The 20440-nt window shown below is 37.8% G+C and overlaps 1 protein-coding gene across 1 annotated transcript in view; it reads right to left on the bottom strand.

The window, feature by feature from the left end:
- Positions 1-20440, bottom strand: part of Exoc6 (exocyst complex component 6) — a 131942-nt gene that overhangs the window by 32398 nt on the left and 79104 nt on the right. Inside the window, exon 19 of the mRNA XM_038346922.2 lies at positions 13619-13760. Within this exon, the coding sequence (XP_038202850.1) occupies positions 13619-13760 (142 nt within the window). The remainder of the gene's footprint in view (positions 1-13618; positions 13761-20440) is intronic.

Here is a 20440-nt window from a genome sequence, read left to right as displayed (position 1 = left end):
ATAGCTTCCATGGCAGAGTGTTTACAAAGCAAGCACAATGCCCTCAGTTCAGTTTCAGCACCAGAAAAGAGCATTTCCATTCTACTTTATTTTAAATGAAAGAAGATTAGTTCATAAGGACTTCGTTGTGTGTGTGTGTGAGTGTGCAAACGTACTGTATGAGTGTGAATAAGTTGGTGTGCATGTGTGTACACATGGAAGCTAGAGATCAACGTGGAGTGTCTTCTTTAATTGTGCTACACTTAATTTCTGAGACAGGAGCTCTGGTGAGACTGGAAACCATCAATTCGTCGAAAATGGCTGACCAGCAAGCTCCAAGATCCACCCATCTCTGCTTCTCCATCTTGAGGATTACAGGAACTTGCTGCCACACCTGGCCTTTTTGTAGGGATGGAGAGCTAAATTTAGGTTCTTGTGCCTGTATGACTGACACTTTCTTTACTGAGCTGCCTCCCAGATACAAGAACCTACCATTTAAATTTTTTAGAAATTTATTTATGTGTATGGGATTTCGCATGAATGTATGTCTATGCACTACCTGTGTGCCTAGTGCCCACTGAGACCAGAAGAGGGTGTCAGGTCCCCTGGAACTGGAGTTACACACAGTTGTGAGCCACCATGTGGGTGCTGACACCTGGAATCAGATCCTCCTGAAAGCAACCAGTACTCTTAACTACTGGATCTATGTCTCCAGCTCCATCATTTAAAAAAAAAAAACTTTGTGTATACATGTTCATGTGTTCATACATACATGCCACGCTTACATGTGGAAGTCAGAGAACAACTCCAGAGTCCATTCTTTCCATCCTTGTACCATGTAGGTCCCAGGGATGAAACTTGGGTTGTCAGGTGTGGCAGCAACTGCCTTTACCTGCAGAGTCATCTCACCTGCCCAACACCGCCAATTTTACACAGTGTCTCTGATTCTCCCTCCTGCTAGTATCTCAGTTTTCATAGGAACATTGTATAAGGTTCACATGTGAACTTAACCAAGTCAGTATTTAGAAGCTATGTATAATTCTGACTATGTTGTTCTTGAAATAACAAAACTAAATCTTAAGTTTAGTGGATTTTGTATAAAACAGTAGTTTAGAAAGACCTAACATAATTAAAAACAAATGAAAACTTACCACAGCCTAATTTACCTGGCCTCCCCTCTTTGGGGACTAAAGTTCAGAGTAACTTCCTACTTTCTAGGGATAATAACTTCCCCTCAAGCATCAGCTTTCTGCTTCAGCACTTTGTGAAGCATATTAGTCTTTTAATCTTTGCACAGTTCTCTGGAACACCACTAAAATCTTTTATTTCTCTTTGTACTACAAAGTTCAGAATTATTCGGTTGATTGTATACCTTTTCTGAATACTTTGTCCTCACTTCTTGTTCTCTCCCCATCTCTCTGCTTAATATTATCCTTTGTTCTTCCTGAGCTGGGAGTCAGCTGACCAACTACTGGAGGAGGGGGTCACAGTTAAGAGCCCAACTCACTCAGAAATGGTTTTAAACATAAAACAAAGAAAACCAGCCCACAAATCACAATCCCAGAGAACCTAGACAACAATAAGAACCCTAAGAGAGACATATGTGGATCTAATCTACATGGGAAGTAGAAAAAAACAAGATCTCCTGAGTAAATTTGGAGCATGGGGACCTTGGAAAAGGTTTGAAGGGGAGGAGAGAGGCAGGGAGGGAGCAGAGAAAAATGTAGATCTCAATAAAAATCAGCTAAAAAAACCTTTTTATAATAATTTAAAACTTAAAAAAAAAAAAAAAGAGGGAGCCCGGTATAGAAAAGAGCCTCTCCTCAGATCAGGCTCACTCAAGAGCCAGTCTGTCTGTCTGTCTGTCTGTCTGTCTGTCTCTCTCTGTGTGTGTGTGTGTCTGTCTGTCTGTCTGTCTGTGTGTGTGTGTGTGTGTGTGTGTGTGTGTGTGTGTGTGCCTTTCTTGCCTGCACCTTCCTTTTTTTTTTCTTTTTCTAGATAGCGTTTCCATAAATTGTCCAGACTGGGTTCACATTTGAGTGTTCAAATGGTCTTCCTGCCTCAGCCTCCTGAGCAATTGAGTGTACTGCAGTGCAAATGAACCTGGCTAATGGATGATAAGTCACTTTGATATGTACCTTTCAAATATAATTAACTAAAAGGTGCTATCACTCCCAACACACAGACACACTTCTTGGGTCTTTGCTGGGGTCCAGGTAAAGACATGAAACAGATGATTAAACTCACCTTTCCTGGGTCCTCTAGAACCAGAAGACAAGTTTTTAACAAGAAGATGTAACCACTTCTCACCTGATAGCTAATTGACTTGTCAATGGTACTGTCCACAATGAGAAACGGCAGGCATCCTACAGTGGCAACTCTACCTGTCCTTACTATGTCCCAGACAACCAAGTTTCTCTATTCCTATTAGACTTTAATTGAAGAGTGATAAGAACAATTATAACAGTCTGTTAAAAATAAGGTTCTTCTATAATAGCCCACAAGTTAGGAGTACTTGTTCTTATAGAGGGCCAAGGTTCAGTTTCCATAACCTACACGGTGTCTCACAACCATCTCTAACTCCAATTCCAGGGATCTGCCCCATCTGCTGCTCTCCATGGCACAGGCATGCACATGGTACACACACATACCTATAGACAAAATACTTCTACAGATACCAAAAATAAAAATCTTTAAAATTAAAAAAAAAACCTAGGATCACATAAGGCCTTCCTACAAGACAGGTTAATTTTATCTGTAAGACACAGAAAGCAGCTCAAATTCAACCATGCTTGTAATTGTAATATTCTTAATTCCCAAACATATGGTCCTTCTGCCTCAGCCTCCCATGGTAGGATCATGGGTGTGTGCCACCATCTCTGACTTCAGAAAGAGACCAATGATGGAACAATTTTCTGGAGTGTACCAGGTCATGGTAAAATGCCTGGCACCAGAAGTCTTAAAAAAAACTGTCATTTTTCTTCCCCCTCTATTCCTGTTTAAGATACAAGAGTTAAAAGTTCATTGGCTTGGCATTAAACCCAAGAGTTTAGTGTCAAAATTATAATATAAATTTGTACAACATCTTGTAGATCATAAAACACTTTCTCATATACCATCTGCTTTGATCACTGTAACAATTTATTTTGGCTAACTGCTTATAAAATCTTCCAAGCAAAGAATACCCAGTTTAAAGGTGCCCAGCTCTTTGGTTTTTGGCATAGAAAATTTAAAAGTGAAGTGACTTGCCCAGGACCACACAGCTAAATCTGGCATCCTGGCACTTGATCCATTGATCCAGAATCTGATTAAGTGTTCAGTCTCTCATATTGTCTCCTTTTCAGACAAAGCAGCAGTTTATATCTCTCAGGGCTTTCTCTCGAATATTTTTTAGGGCTAGAAGGTAACTTAACAATCTCAAACCATGCAACACAGAGAGTATCTGTAATAACAGGCTACTCAATTTGACTGGCAACTTTATATTTTTCCCTTTATATCTTTAAAACTCAAATACAGTCAAGCCTACAATCTCTCCTGTTCTCTGCTCTCTCAAGTCATCGGCATTTCTTGCTTAGATTAATGAATGCTCCAGTCCGCTCTATTGACTGCTTCTCTTTCCTCTTCTTCCAGTGATTAATGTCAGATATAATTGTTACTTGGGCATTTCAGAGTTTAGCATCCTTTAATGGTTCACCATCACCCTCACAGTAAAACGAGACCGAGGTCTTTTAAAAGTGGTCTTTGCCTATCTCTCTGGCCTGATCTCTTAAGACTTTCCTTAAACTCTTTCCAAACAAGGTTGCCTAGACTTCCTTGCACACCAGTCTCTTTTCATAATGCCTTTGATCCTCCTGCCTGGAGCATTCTTCTTCCCTCCCACCTGTGTAACTCTTACTTATCCTTCAATTCAATCATCACCTTCTGTGGAAGTCTTCCTTTATCCCTGGAGATTGTAAGCTGTTTCCTGTGTTCTCATTGTAACTTCCTGTACAAATCCTACCACGGTGCCCATTCTTCTGCCTTCTAATTGTTTATCTGCCTGAGTTTTCCCATGAAAATATGAACTCCCCAATTGTAAGAATTATACTTTTGTTCCTAATTCCTACCACCTAAATAATAAATGTGCACTGAAAGTTTAATAAGTGAACAGAGAGAAAAGAAACAAGTAAGAAATTCTACCGGGGCACAGCCTGTAGAACATATTATCTCGTTTGTTGATTAATTCTAGAATGGCAAGGGTTCAACAAACCCTCCTGCGATGATGGAAAGAAACTCTAACTGTGCTTCAGGATTGATAGTTTTATTCCATATTAATCTAATTTAATAGTCACATATGGCTACTGAGTAGTGTAAATACAAAATACTGTGTATATATTCAGGTATTTATATCAGAATAACTGAGTGTGTGAGAATATTCCTAACACATTCTTCAACAAAACTGAAATAAGCTCCTTCCCTGAACAGAAAGCTCCTAGGAAGCAGTGTTCTTCTTCTTCTTCTTCTTTTTTATCTCCCAAGTCTGGCGTACAGGAAATAGTAAGCAAATGAAGGAGCACATAGTAAAAGATAATTCTTTGCTGTCAATACTGACTCATGACTCTATGAAGGGTCTCTACTACGATATCATCTTTGTTACTCAGCTATGTCTTTAAAGACGTTTTCAAAAGACATATAATAATTTTTGTCACCAAAAATATTTTAATATAGTTTCTAAACTTTAAAAATTACTGGGTTGCCTTGCCCAATCTTAATACAATACTACAATTTGATATTCCACATTTTGTCAATATCCATGGGAAGCCTGCCCTTTTCTGAACAGAAACAGACGAGGAGTGGATTGAAGTGGGGGGGGGGGATGAGAGGAGAGGAGGGAGGGGAAACTGTGGATGGGATATAAAATAAAGGAATACATTTTTAAAAATTTAAGAAGGCTATTCTAAATATCATGTTTTATAATCTTAAACCAGGGAGTGGTGGCACACGACTTTAATCCCAGCACTTGGGAGGCAGAGGCAGGCAGATCTTTGAGTTTGAGGCCAACCTAGTCTACAGAGCAAGTTCCAGGACAGCCAGGGCTACATAGAGAAGTCCTGTCTCAAAAAACAAAACAACAACAAAAAACCAAACACAAGCTTTGTTACCTCTAATTTGACTTTATTATTGTTTATTATTATTATTTTGTTATCATCATCATCATTATTATTATTATTAATTTTGGAGGGTTTTTTTGAGACAAGGTTCCTCTGTATAACCCTGCCTATTCTGGCACTTGCTCTGTTGACTAGCCTGCCTGTCTTCAGGGTGCTGGGATTAAAGGCATGTACCAACACTGCCGGCTATTTTTACATTCATTTGTGCATGTATCTCTCTCTCTCTCCTTTTCTCTCTCCCCCTCCCTCCCTCCCTCCCACCCCTCTGTGTGTGTGTGTGTATGTGTGTCTCTGTGTGTAATACATATGCATGCATGTAAGCCAATTTGCAGGTCAACTTGCCAGCCCCAGTTTCTTCTCCTTTTCTCTCTTTTTAAAATTTTGTGAAAAAATGTTTTAAACTTTTATTCATTTATTTGTGCGAATGCACACATGCGCATGCACAAATTTCTAGGTAAATTTGAAATTAAAATAGCTAGTTGTAACTCAGTTGTGGTAGGCAAGTACCAAAGACGCACTGTAAGAAGGAATGACTAACGGCACCATCTAGTGGTTTCCCTGGTGATACAGAGAAGCTGCTGTGGGCTGTCAGGAGTCAGAGAGATGCAAGCCTTAAGGATATTTACTGTTCCATTTTGACACAAAGTAATATCTAGTTCTCTCCATTTCTTGGAAGTAAACCTCAGCTAAGGACCCTCAATCAAACAGCTGGGACACCATTAAGTTTGGAAGAATTCTGGGTACCCAAATAAAGTAACCAACATTCAGCTCCTTTTAAACAATACACTGAAATAGTCTTTGTATACCATCCCCGTGATTTTTTTTTTTCAGTATTCTTATTTGGAGACACAGATCTGCACCAAGGTTAAAACAAGACGATGAGATCATGACTATCACCAGTAACAAAAAAACCTACAAAGATTTTTGTTGCTAGTGAGCTTTGCTTGCTTGCTTTGTTCTGTTTAGCGTTTAGGTATGTTAAGTCTTTATCCAACCTGTAGATTTATCAATGCCCCAATAACTAACCATCAAAACAGACATCAAGCTAGGCACTGTGCTGCCTGCCACACCTGTAATCCCAGAAGAAGGACTGATAGTTTGAGGTCAATCTCACAATTTAGCGGCACTCTGTCTCAAAGTAGAAAAGGCCAGGGATGTAGCTCAGAGGTAGAGCTTTTGCTGACTGTGTACAAGGTGGGTCCAATCTCCAGGATAGACAAGCAAGCACCAGCTCCCTTTTATACAGTGCTTAGCTTTTCCTTCATTCCCTTCCTTCCTTCCTTTTCCCTTTTCCCTTCCTTCCCTTCCTTCTTTTTTTCCTTCCTTTTCCTTCTTTTCTTCCACCTCTCTTTTTTGTGTAGCCCTGGCTGTTCTGAAACTCACTTTGTAGACCAGGCAGGCTGGCCTCGAACTCACAGAGATCTGCCTGCCTCTGCCTCAGAGTGCTGGGATTAAAGGCGTGCACGACCACCTCAAACTTTTGTATATATGATATAGTGCTTTTCTAATACCTATGGATTTCAGATATTAAACTCTTAGTAGATCATAACCTCATGAGATATATGTGTAGAATGCATGAAAGATATAAATATATATCTAGAATATATATATTCTAGACCTAGTCTGGACTATTTTAAATATGGAGTAGAATATGATTTCTTAATGCTTTGGAAATATCCTATATTTTGTCAGTAGTGTGAAGGATTTCTGAGACACTTTTATAATAATTTAGTAAGAAGATTTATCTTTTCTTCAATATACTTCTATCTGCAAGGTATCTACATTGACATGTAACACATTAATAAACATGAAACAAAACATATGTGCAGATTTAGAATATCAGCCTATGACAAGCATGGCAAATCACCCTCAATCAAGAACTTTATCTTGTTCTATAATAGGTTCAGATGTTTAATGTAGATCAAAAAAAAACTTAGCTCTACACTTCCCAAGTCCACATCTTCCTTTTTCTAAACATGCAGATACACTAGCACTGCGGTTGTGATCAAGGCAAGCAAATGTGTCCACACGGTCATGCACTGACCCTACTTGATACTTTAAATCTATATTCTCAAAATATTTATTTTTTACAGAATTAAACAATTTTCAATATTTGTTACTGACTCCTCACTGGGTCTCAATCCCAAGAGGGTAACAATGTCCCTATTCTATTTTGTTTACCACTGTAGCTTCTAAATGCCACAATCTGACTAAATATGAAGGACTCAATAACATATGGCCTCAATGTTCCACACTCTTCATTTGCCTTAAAATCCATGGTCTCTCATTCTTAGAAGTAAGATAATCAGGGAAATTCTAAACTCTAAGTCCTGTGTTTTAGGGAAAATTCTGAGGTTTCTTGATACTCGAATGATATGCCAAATTAGAGGCAGAGCCCAAACTAGAACTGAGAAGCCTGCCTGGGCTACACACTAAGACCACTGAGAAGAGGGAGTGAGGCGCTCCAAACACACGAAAGTTCTTTATAAGTTTGTATGAGTCCACATTTCTGGGTACAAACATTTTAAAACCAAGTTTGACCTTGTATTGGTTTAAAGTACTAAAAAACAAAAACAAAATCCTAGAACAAGTTCCAAAGTAAAATGACAGAATGGGGAGGAAAATTAATTTCACAAGGAAACAAAGAAACCTTGGTTATTTAGTTCAGAACAAATAAAAGGTCATTTATGCACAGTTATCTAATATATCAAGTTTTCAAAGGGCATAACTGTCAAGCTATGTTCACAGCAAAGAGTGAAATGGTCCTGACCGGAAACACAGCAGGCCAGGTGGCTTTAACTCTTTCCACTGTAGAACTCAAGAAGTGACAGTATCACAGAGACTTTCTAGTTTATTCATTTGTTTCTCCCTTCAACAAATAAAAACTTACAGGCATTTCACTATAGACACAGTTTTCCTAGTCTTTCCATTTGGGGAGGGTGTGGAATTTAATTAATCTGTCCCATATGGCTGAAAATCTCCTTTCGTCCCCCTTCACACCCTCCCCTAATTATAGGATATATTCTTTAGGTCTCTCTCATTGTGTGAGTTTCTAATTCTATCATCTTAATCATATCATATTCAAAGAATTCACTAATTTCATATATTTCCTCTTCCAAAATGTCTGCAACCAATTTCTCCTTTGTATTTCCACTTCCTAATATCAGGTTCTGTTTATTTTTGAAACGGAAAAGCTTAAGTCTTTTAGCACGTCTTCCTGCTTTCTGCCTCTCCCTAGATCCAGTTTAATTTCCATATGACGCTCAGGTTAGCTTCTTATGATACACATTTCATAAAGTCTTGATTTTTTCCAAGTTAAAAATAAATTTATTTTGCAACAATATTAAGATGGAAGATACTATGTTAAGTAAAATAAGCCAGACATATAAAGATGAATGTCACGGCTGGGGAGCTCTTAGTTAGGAAAGTCCTTGCCTCGTATGCGTGAGGACCCGAGTCTGGATGTCCAGCACCCATGCAAAAAGCTAGTGTGACAACACACGTCTATGAACGTGGAGCCAGGCATGGCCTTGGAGCTCACTCAATCAACCTAGCTAAATGAGCGATTTCCAGGTTCAATGAGAGGCCCTGACTCAAAAAATAAAAAAATAAACATAGACTTGTGGCCTCCATGTACAATTATACACACATGCCCGAGTTGCCTAAGTATATACACATCCTCCCTCCCTTCCTTCCCCACATACACACCATGGTACCTCTATGAGCTGATACCACAGTAACTAAAGCAGATAAGAGCATTTCTTTAAAAATCTATCTGGACCATGTAGGCATCCTTCAGGAACAAAGGAACAGAACTACAGAGCTATTGGCTGAAAGGGCCTACTTGCTCACTTAAAGCTTCCAGCTTTCCACGCTTAAACAGTCCACACTATGAGTGGACTGTATTCACTCTCGTGTGTGTCCTAATCTCTTTTAATAACATCAGCTGCCCATGTGAGACAAGACTACCTGAGAACAGTATCTTCCTCTTCAATCTAAAATAAACATATAAATTGCTTTTTTATGAACTAAATTGTCCCTATTTTAAACATTTCTGGTTTGATCATGGCTTACCACAGATGCATCACATTCTGTCTCACTGTCATGACAAATCTCACAAGGCTGTGTGACCTGTCACAATCACTCACAGAAAGAAGATGCTTCATTTGAGCCTAGATTTCCATTATTTCCATTCCTAAGCCCAGGGTCTTTCCACCTGTTTTTCTATCAAGAGTGCTATTGATTGTCTTTCCCTGGTTGTTCACGTGTATCTTTTATGTGCAAACTTAGCATCAAGTCTTGATTTAAAAGCCTCAGTAAGGGTGGAGAGATGGTTCAGTGATGAAGGCACTTGCCACCACATCTGGAAAGCTGAGGTGGATCCCTGGGACCCACATGGAGGAAGGACAGAACTAACACCATTCATTTTCCTTTGACCCCCCCCTCCACACACACACACAGACAAGCACATATTTTCCACTTTATTTTTAAGACACAGTTGGTTTCTCAAGGAACTTGGAGCTCATGATTCTGCTAGTCTGGCTACAAAGTGAGCTACAGGATCTACCTGTCTCTGGCTACTAGCTGGCACTTGCAGATGTGTGCCACCATGCCCAGTTTTTTACATGGGTGCTGGGTCCTCATGCTTACAGACTGTGCCAGCTCCCCAGTTCCATTATATATGGATTTCAGAATGCCAAAGCATCCATTATTTCAAAGTACATCCTGGCCACTAAGAAAGGATAGTTAGAGCTTTCTTCATTGCTGCTTTAAAACACTTGAACTGTGGCAATCCTCCTGCCTCAGTCTTCCAAGTGCCACCGTGCCCTTCAGTCTGGGTTTTGTTAATAAAGTGCAGAAAACAGAACAGTGTACTTGGCAGTCCAACTGCATACTATAGTGGAATCCTTAGATCAAGGCATCAGACAATGTCAGTGAAGACAGTCAAATTAATGGGGAGAACACTTAGAGGATAACCAGCAGTTTTCAGAGCATTAACTCAGGAATGAAGGTTTGTGTCTGGTGCATGGCTCTAAGTAGATACAGAGTTGTCAGTCTGTCAGATGCACACATGACCAAATGAGTAGCAGGAGGATGTAGGTAGCTGAAATATAGTTTGTATTTTATCTGGACAGTCACGTGTTGTGGGAGCAGTTGAGTTCAACTAGAAAAGGACAAACTTTCTCTGATGCATACAAAGAAGACAGCTCCACAGGGCATTTCCCGTTGGGTGAGAACATCTTTCACAAAAAGGCACAATCTAGACTAGTGGTGACTCTAGGCTAGAGCAGAACTTCTCACTTAAAAGAACTTACTCAGAGAGCAAGTAGTTTCAGGTCAATACAATCCAACAGCGCAAAGTGTATCTCATGAAACACATTTTCTGAATATAGTTAATCCTTCGAATCAGGTGCTCAAGGAAGGGCTGGACAACCACACAGCATGGCTATTCCACAGCACAGGATGCAGCTCCAGGTCTGCTCCTGTATCCAGTGCCCGACGACTTCATTATGGAGGAGTCTGAGAGCAGGTGTGCCATGACCATGTTTTTGCGGGGGATTTCAATGACTGTTTAGCTTCTAAGATTCTTTATCTGGGCTGCTTGCATTTCTTCTTCATATCCCAGGCGAATGACAAGATGCTAAGATTGCCACCTACTTATTAAGAATTCCAGCCTTCCCCCATCTAGTCAAATTCCTCTTCCTGCATACCTTTCCTCTTTCCCTGTCCTAACATGCAGAAAATGTATATATTGCATTAATGTTGAAAACAAGCTTTATATTTAAAAGTACTCCTCTAGATTTAAAAATAATTGTTTAAAACATGATAAAAACTTATTTTTGACATCTTTTAAAATACTTATAATATTAAAGACAGTTTCACGTTCACACAATACATATAGCAATCACTAAAAGTTGAGAGTGGATGAGAGTATATATTTTCTCTTTTAGAAAGAGTACAGGAGAGTTCATCATTATCTATACTGTAAACTCACTGTTGAAAGTTAAAAGATACCTTTTGGAAAATATTCAACATGGGAGGTAGTAAAATAAACATATAAAATTTCATATTTGTTCTGTAAGAACAGAATATGTGATACTATATTAAGAAATAATGATGACAGGGCATCAGTGGAATGGTTCAGTAGGCAAAAGTGCTTGCAACCAAGCCTGATGGCCTGAGTTTGACCCCTGGAATCCACATGGTAGAAGAAGGGAATTGATCCTACATGTTGTTTTCTTACCTCCACATACACGCCATGACAAATGCATGAACACACATAAATTTACAAACTAAATTTACAAAACACACTAAATTTACAAAAATATTGTCAAAAATGAAAAATAAACATAGCCAAAAAACCATTAAAAGTAATGATTAGAGCAGTTCTGCATGATAATCTTAAAGAGCAGAGCCAACCAAAGGTACAACCGCAAAGGAAGAAGAAATGGTGCTGAGCTTTAGTCACCCCCTTCCACGTCTCTGTGCCGAGACTCAGTTCAACACAGGAAGATTTGCCCCACATGCGCCTGGCACCAGACTGCATTTCCTTTCTTGGTCTTCTCTGGGAATATAACAAGGAATTACAGAAGGAGGGAGTATCCTAAAGGGGGGTGACAGGCAATGCCTGGTGGGGTTGTAGTACGTGCTCCTCTCTAGTCCTTCACAGGGAAGAAGGAGAACAAGAGCTGGACACCAGAAAGCTGCCTACGCAGATCACAATGTCTATCACTTAGACTTACAACACGTGTAACCAAGAAGACACAACTGAACCCAATGGGGCGTCTAACTACCAATTATTACTAGAGTTTTGTTGTATTTATTTATTTTGTCTGTGTAGACAAAGGTGAGCACAGGTTTACAATTACATCACAGCACACATATAGAGGTCAGAGAGCAACTTGTGGGAGTTTTCTTCATCTACCATGTGAGTTCTGCGGATGAACTCAGGTCACTAGGCGTGGCAGAAAGCGCTTTTACCGAATGAACCAGCCAGTTAGCCAAATACCTAGTTATTTTGAAGCCACACTAAAGACAAAATAATACAAAATGAATCAAGCAATATTTGTGTGAAATATTGACATAAGCAATAGCAAACTATAATGATCGCAAAACACAACTTCTTAAAGAAACCAGTTAGGGTACTGCTCAGTGGTAGGAGGGGTAGGCCCAGAATTGTGCCGGATCTAGGGTTCAAGTCCCAGCACCAGAAAAGGAGGTGGAAAATGTAATGTTGGGGTGGAAGGGTACAGGAGAGAGGGAAGGCAGGAAGTGGAGGCTACTGTGGGGATGGTCCACCAAGACTCAGTATGTGTGGACCTGTAAGGACATCTGCTAGTGAAATTAAATTTGCAAACTAAAAACAAAAGAGAAGGGATGGAGAGATAAAGGGGAAAAGAAAGGAGGACGGAGAGGAGGACCAAATAATCTGTAGACGGAGAATAATAATTGATCTGAGCTTAGAAAATTTTAAATGGTACATTTTTAGGTCAAATATTTTTATCAATACAAAACAAATATTTTACAAATGAGAATTTTACTTTGAGAAAAATTAAAGTTTTCTGGTAAAATAAAGTTAGAATCACTTTCTAGGAAAAGGTAAACGTTTTCCCCCTAGAAAAATACATTATACACAGGCACACAAATATTTTATATTTGTTACTGGGGAAAAAACCTACATTATTTCTGGCTTAGTTGAAAGCTGTTGATATTAATTTTTTTTAGTCTTTCAAATAATATATTATTGTAAACTCTGCCCCCCCGTCCAGAAAATTTTCTGCAATCTTTCCAGTGCCCTACTGTCAGTGGAGGCATCTGACCTCTCTGTCAACCTTTCATCATCTAATTAGGGAATCGTTCATCTGAGAATACTGTTCGAAAATGACTCAACGTTCTCTGGCTAGCTAGTTAGGGCTGGAGGTCTGGTAAAAACCCATTTCTGAGGTGTGTGTAACAAGGCTACTAACAGCAGGAGCTCTAAAGCTCATTAGCCAATGTCAATACTAGACCACAGATGAAAACCCTGCAGTATAAACAAAATGATGTAGAAAAAAACTCTGCAGCTATCAAGGCTGGAAAACACTTTAAGAATGAGGGACAGAACTGTAGAAGCACCACGTGCTGCAGAAGGTCTTAAGATGTTCAGGAAAAGTAAAAATGACAAGCTTGGGGTTGCTTCATTCTTTTACAGCAGGCATCCTAGGAGAGCTCCAGAGAGGCAGCAAGAATGACCAGAGGGAGGAGATCACTTCTTTTGCTACCTTGATCTAAATCATCACTTCCGTGAAGCTCTTTGAGGCTATTAATGTAAATAACTGAGATAATTTTTCATCCTGGAAGGAGTTAACTATCCTTCTAAATAAATCTGCCAAAACTGTAGTTAAATTGGTTCTTCTTCCTTGTCACGCTGTCCTACTATATACAACTTTCCATACTAATTAAGTGTAGGTTTCTAGAGAATGCACGAGAGTTGGCCAATATGTACTTACATTCACACTGTATGACATCAAGGTTAAACTGCTGAACGGCTCCCATGCTTATCTGTTTTAACTCGCTGTCCAGTAGCATCTGCATTAAGGATGTTGACAGATGCTGGCAGGCTGACATGCAAGCTGTTTGGGCAACTTTCCCCTATGTAAAACAAACAACCAAATCAAAAGTAAACAAAAAGCAAGTCTGGATATACATCATAAAATAGCACAAGATTGTACACCGGGCACTCTTGTTGGTACAATACTGATTGTTGGTCTTTCTGCTTCTATTCTACAAGGCTGTGCACTTGTGTCCTAAGAATTAAAATTCATCTTTCTCGGGATACAATATTATTAAAATGCTAACTACACAAATGAAAATTATACATTTTGAAGATATATTTCAGATCTCTTGAAATAATATAACACTTTAAATGCACAAGAAAATATGGCATTTGTTACATTAAATTACCATACTGACAAAACAGCTTATTCATATGATGCCCAAAAGCTCTCCTTTATATGTCTAACTAAGAACAAAGGAAGTCAACTGTGTAACATAAGCCGTTCTTGTTACTGCTACTTAAACTGTACCTATAAATCAAAGCACACTTCAAGACAGAGTCCTCACCTCTCCTCAGCACAGAGTTACCACAGTTACCAGTGGGGAAAAGCGGCTTGCTCCTCTGACTTCAGCTTCATTTCTAGTCAGCATGTAATTACAGAAACTAATACTCATGGCACTCTTTAAGTATGATACACGATTCACTTTAAGCTCTAGAAGTTCTATATGAACTTTCATTGACAGTCTTACTTGAATTTTCTTAAAATATGAGTTTTTTTAGGTTTGCTGTATAGATTGTACATTTGGATCACAATGAATATAAATTGCTTTTTTCAGAGGGGTGGATAAGACAGGGTATCACTATGTAGCTCTGGCTGGCCTGAAACTCACTATGGCTAGCATTAAACACCCAGAGATTTGTCCATCTCTGCTTCCTGAGCATTGGGGTTAAAGACATATCCCACATATAACTCGCTTCTTTAGGCAGTACTTGCATTTGAAGCAGATGTTTAACAGTATAAACTCATTTAGGTCAAAGTTTTCCAGTGTGAGCCTCCTAGGGTGGCTGCCTTCAAATGATTCTATGATTAGGTCATGGGCTAACTGCTTTGATGGGAGTCAAAGACTAGGATTAGGGTTAGGAAAATAATGATTTTCAGGGGACATGACATGTTTGCATCATTTCAATCAACAAATATTTACCCAGTGATATCTGATAATTGTGTTTTCTTCCTACTAATCACAAAGGCAAACAGAGCGACAAACCAAAAAACCATCTTTCAAACATAGATGCTACAATATACTAAAAGAAAAATGTTTACATAGAGTTGATATAAAAAGTCATAAGGAAAATAAATACATTTCAGAATACTTGTTCTTTAAATTACATATTAAAACTCAGACTAGAACCAAACTGCTTATGGATGGGTGCTTAGTAGTTAGGCACCATGCATAGCAGAAAACTAAATATCTGACATGCAGTGTCAATGTCTCAATCAAAAACCTCAGAGATAAAAGCCAATGCAAACAATATATTTGACAGATACTGATGAATTGCCAAAAAATGAATGCAACAAACAATAAAAAACCCAGCATGCTCAAAAGGCTCCACACCCAAGCGGAATTAGTCTGAGAGACAGGCAGCTCCATTCTCCAAGCAGAATGATATCAATATGAATGGGAGGGGAATAAAAGCAGAAAAAAGAGAAATCAATGGCATGTCATTTAATTTTGGTGTAGTATGTTTGCAAACACTTCACAGAAACGTTATTTTGACTTAATGGAACACAACTGCATTTTTAGCTTAATGTACTTCTCCATCAGTTTAGCTTTATGGCCTATTGTATTGTTACATGACAAAGTACTAGCAACTAGTTTGAAAAAGCACACTAATAAATTTTCCAAAAATTATTTAACTCACTTTGTTAATAAACATCCTACACATTTTAAATCGCATTATTTTAACATAGGTTCAGAGGCAAAAATATCTGTACAATAGTTCTAGAGCCAAAAATGATGACAAGATTATAAGCAATTCCATAAATCTGGTGGAATCAGGCAATGAAAATACAAAAATAAGTTTGCTTTGTAGTTAAATAATATTTATAACAGTAAAATCTTAATATTAAACTTCTTTTGATTAAGCATAATGGATACAGGCTTACTGTTCTCAAAGATAAAAGTTTTAAAGTACGAAGTACAAAATTTTATAAATTTTTTAAATAAATTATTCCTTTTTATACATTAAAATTTAAGTTAATGTTATCAAAGATTCAGACTGTTGAAATTTTAAAAGCTTATATTTTATAAGATACACACTATTTTCTAGATATCCACTTTTATTTCAGAAAATAAAGAACAATTTTTAAATTTTATCTACTTATTTTATATATAAAAATTTTAATGTCTTCAATATTTTTACACTCAAAAACATATTTGCAACTGATATTTCATGCCTAAGACTCTTGGCCATTTTAATAACCCAAATACACCTCCATGAACACTATTATAACTAGTAACATTGACTCTCTGAACACCATTATAACTAGTACCATTGACTCCTTGAACACTATTATAACTAGTAACACTGACTCCCTGAATACTGTTATAACTAGTAACATTGATTCTTACAATAATGCATCATCTTAAAACAAAAAATTTAAACACTTTTATAGTTGTCTTTTAAAAACTAGCTTTTAATAGACAAGAACATTATAGCGAGGCCAAAATAATCAACAGAGCAGTGTACATTTAATATATTTTAAGCAATCAAACATTTCCTGCCCTCATTTGAAAAATTACTTGGAACTTTACTAGCATTTTCTTTCTCTTTAACACAAAGTTCAATAAGTAAAAACACCTGTCAAACTCTTAAAAAGGTAACTATGCTTTTTTTCACCCTGCTTTAACATTTTTTTTTCTGAAAAACAACTTGCCAAGAGAGAAAACCCTTAGACAAACTTCTTATATTTCAAAGGGACTTGTAAAAGAGAATCTGCTGACATATTAGATCCTTTTTGCATTACCCCAAAGCTTTTCTTCTAAGAACAATTGTGGCAAAGAGACATTTGGCTCCTAGGAAATTCCCACAGGGTCAACCATATGCATCCTTCCATGGCACCTTCACAGCGCTGCTTTCTGGACGTTCGTCTCAAAAGCAGCTTTCATCGTTTGCTTGTGTGTCAGTCAATATGATTTATGGACTGCATTCACCAAAGTCAGAGCATATAGAATGAGAAATATGACTACAATCTGCTAATTTGTTTTGTATTGAGCCATTTAAGAGTCAAAGACCTGATGTCAGACTGAGGCCAGCAACACAATTAACTAGCTGGTGACAGATTCATCCATCCTCCCTGCCAGGCTATGCCAATCAAAGACAGCATGAGGCGACATTTAGTGGAATCAGTAAGAAAACTCATTCTCTGAGTAACCCACGTAAGAGGTTGATTGACACTTTCTGAATTTCGTTTGTGGAACACAAGCACTCTTTACCCAATAGATTCCTACTGCAAGCTGTGAAATGAAGCTTTCGGTGCCAATCACACAACAATGAGCCACTAACCACCAACCTCAGTCGAAAGAAATCAAGGAAACACATCTGTTTGTGTGTCAAGCCACATTTCCAAAATAATTTACTATTGTAGACTAGGCTACAGATACTGTTTCTTTTGAAATATAAAATAACATGGCAACGCAAATACAACACATCTTATTAGATTATGGCTCAAACTGTTTTGGTTTCAAAGTAATGTTTTCATAGGTCTAAGATCATAGTGGATGAAATATGGAAAACTTAAAAACTAATTTGGCACTTTAAATTTTCATTTGAAGTTTGTATTTGTCTCACCATTCTCTTATTTCACATATCTAGTAAGAAAATTTTTATTTCAACAGTAATTATTGGAAAGCATTTTTAAGGCTGCTTTCATTATCACAAATACATGATGTAAAAATACCATCTTGAAATCACAACCATTCTTTCTATAATGACCTACTCTTCCTTAACAACCCCAGGACTCACTTTCCTTACACACACACACACACACACACACACACACACACACACACACACACACATCAATTTACTTACATAAAAAATACACAGAGAGAAATATACTGTACACTGTGTTATTCTTTATGTTAGCATCAGGTTTTGTTTTCAAAAGTTAGGAGAAAAAATAAAGAACAAAAGAGCAGTGAATTTGAATCCAACACTGCTAAGTGAATCTATCCATTCTGGCCTTGTTCTTTAAAGTCATTAAGTCCAAACAGCAAATTTCTATTATATACAAATGCAATATCTCTTAGTTTGATATGGAGACTTGAGTTATGAGACTGTAAACTAAGTTTTTTAGAAACAAAAAGAAAGGAAAAGGGTTTTGATGAATTGGGCAGTTTCTTAAAGAGCCACAATACATAATATTTTAAAATATATAGACCAAGAGAATCAGGTCTTTTATCAAATGTGAACTAAATATTAAAAGTAGAAATAAAATTTTTACTTTAAATATAAAGAGGTAATTAAAAAGAAAACAATTTACTTCAATAACTCTGCAATTCTTCCTTCTGTTTGTACAGCAAGAACCACTGACCTGACCTGATCGGGCAGTGCTGGCACACAGCTTTAATCCCAGCACTCTAGAGGCAGAGGCAGGGGGAGCTCTGTGTTTGAGTTTGAGGCCAGCCTAGTATATAGAGCAAGTTCCAAGACAGCCAGAGCTACACAGAGAAACCCTGTCTTTAAAAAATAAAAAAATAAAAAAAAAACCACTGGCCTGAAGTTTTGCTACATGAAAGTGTATCTTTGCTCAACTGTAAAAAAAAAAAAATGTTATTAAATGAAAAGGCCCTGAAACAGTACAGAATATGGCAACCCCCTCAGGATGACATCACAATGCACAAAGTCCTTTTAACCATCAAGATAGGTTTTAGTGCATTTCCTAAATGAACACACTAAAATGTCTCAAATTCCCAATAATAAAGAATGGGTGAGTTATAAAGGTTTAAATATCGAGATAACTTTCTTTAGTATGTTTTAATAATGACTTTAATAGTACCTTGAAGACAGATTTTTGAGATTGTGCCAAAACACCCACAGTTTATCAAAATACAGCCAGCACCCTCAATCCCTGCACAGCCGTGTTTCTCTCATGCTCACTTTCTGTCTCCACCTCCCTTCATCCCTGGAAGAACTGGCTACATCCCGAACCCCAGTCCCGGTCAACTACAAACTCTCATCTCTCTTCTCAGGCTCTCAGAACCTTCCGCACTGCAGTGCTAATGCTCGCCAGCCACAAGGACTGGAGACTATAGCACAAATTCTTGCTCTTGGGGGAGCACGTGAATAAAATAAACATGATTATCTGAAAACTGAACCAAATTTTCCCAAGGTGATTACCTGCAATACACACATTTCTATTTCCTTAAAACCTCCACATCCTAGTCATGGCTTATCTAACTTTGGCAACGCACATTTTTTTTTTTTGTTTTTGTTTTTTTGTTTTTGTTTTTTCGAGACAGGGTTTCTCTGTAGCTTTGGAGCCTGTCCTGGAACTAGCTCTTGTAGACCAGGCTGGTTTTTTTTTGTTGTTGTTGTTGGTTTTTTTTTTGTTTTGTTTTGTTTTTCGAACGCACATTTTTTTAAACAGTCTTTTAAATGTGGACTTTAATGGCATTCCTTTCTTTCTGAACTTTCTGGAAGGCATCCCTGATGCTGTCATGGCAGTCCCAGAGAGAGAATGCAAAAAAGCATTAAGTAAATCTCGAAAGGTCAAGGTTTAGAAGACAATTTGGGGGGTGGGGGGGGGTTGGATGTATTTTGTTGTTGTTGTTCATTTATTTATTTTAGATAAGGTCACCTATAGCCTTGGTTGGCCTCAAACTACATATCCAAGGAAGGTCTGAGCTCCTGATCTTCACCTCCCTGCGCTGTGATTACAAACATCTATCAGCAAGCCAAGACTTAATAAGGAATTTAACTTGCTTAATTACTAAGGTCCTAAAACTCTTATCCTTTGACAAATACTTAAAAAAAAATCAATCAAACAAAAACATCAACCAAACAAGAGACGTTAAATATTCACTTAATTTTCCCAGTAGTTAACACTGAGTAGTATGACCGATCTAGGGAACTTAGGCTGAAAAATTAACATATACCAGAAACCATTATCACAGCAGAAACTCACTAAGAACAGGGCAATTTCCACATTTCTTTGGGTAAGCATACAGCTCAGGGTTCCAGAAACATACAGCAATGAAAATTCAATATTCTACATTGATGCTATAATTTAAAATTCCCAAATAAGTTGCCAGAGTAACTAACAGGTTATATTGTAGATGTAACTCCCATATGATATTAGTAAATTAGACAAATGTCAGTCCAAGGCAACTTATTAATAGATGTGGTAGGTGGTATAGGCACAGCAATAACTGAAAATACAATGCAAGCTGAGTGTGTTGGTGCATGACTGTAATATCAGTACTTGGGAGGTAGTGTAATATCAGTACTTGGGAGGTAGAGACAGAAAAATCTGGAGTTCAAGGCCATTCTCAGCTAGCTAACAAGTTCTAAGCTGGGCTACATAAAACCCTGTCTCAAAAAATAAAACAAAAAAGGCACACAGTTGTCTTTCAAAGATATCTATTTGGGGTTCAACCCTTCCTTCCTCCTCTCTACCAACTTTTCTTTCTTTTCCCTAAAGTCTTATGACCCGCCCTCCCACTCCTCTCACTTTCGTTTTTGGTTTTTAAAATCAGGGTTTTACACAGCCCAC

This window comes from Arvicola amphibius, chromosome 1, assembly GCF_903992535.2.
Source record: "Arvicola amphibius chromosome 1, mArvAmp1.2, whole genome shotgun sequence".
NCBI classification, from domain to species: Eukaryota; Metazoa; Chordata; class Mammalia; order Rodentia; family Cricetidae; genus Arvicola; species Arvicola amphibius.
Note: the sequence above shows the minus strand (reverse complement) of the source record. Positions and strands in the feature narration are given on the sequence as shown.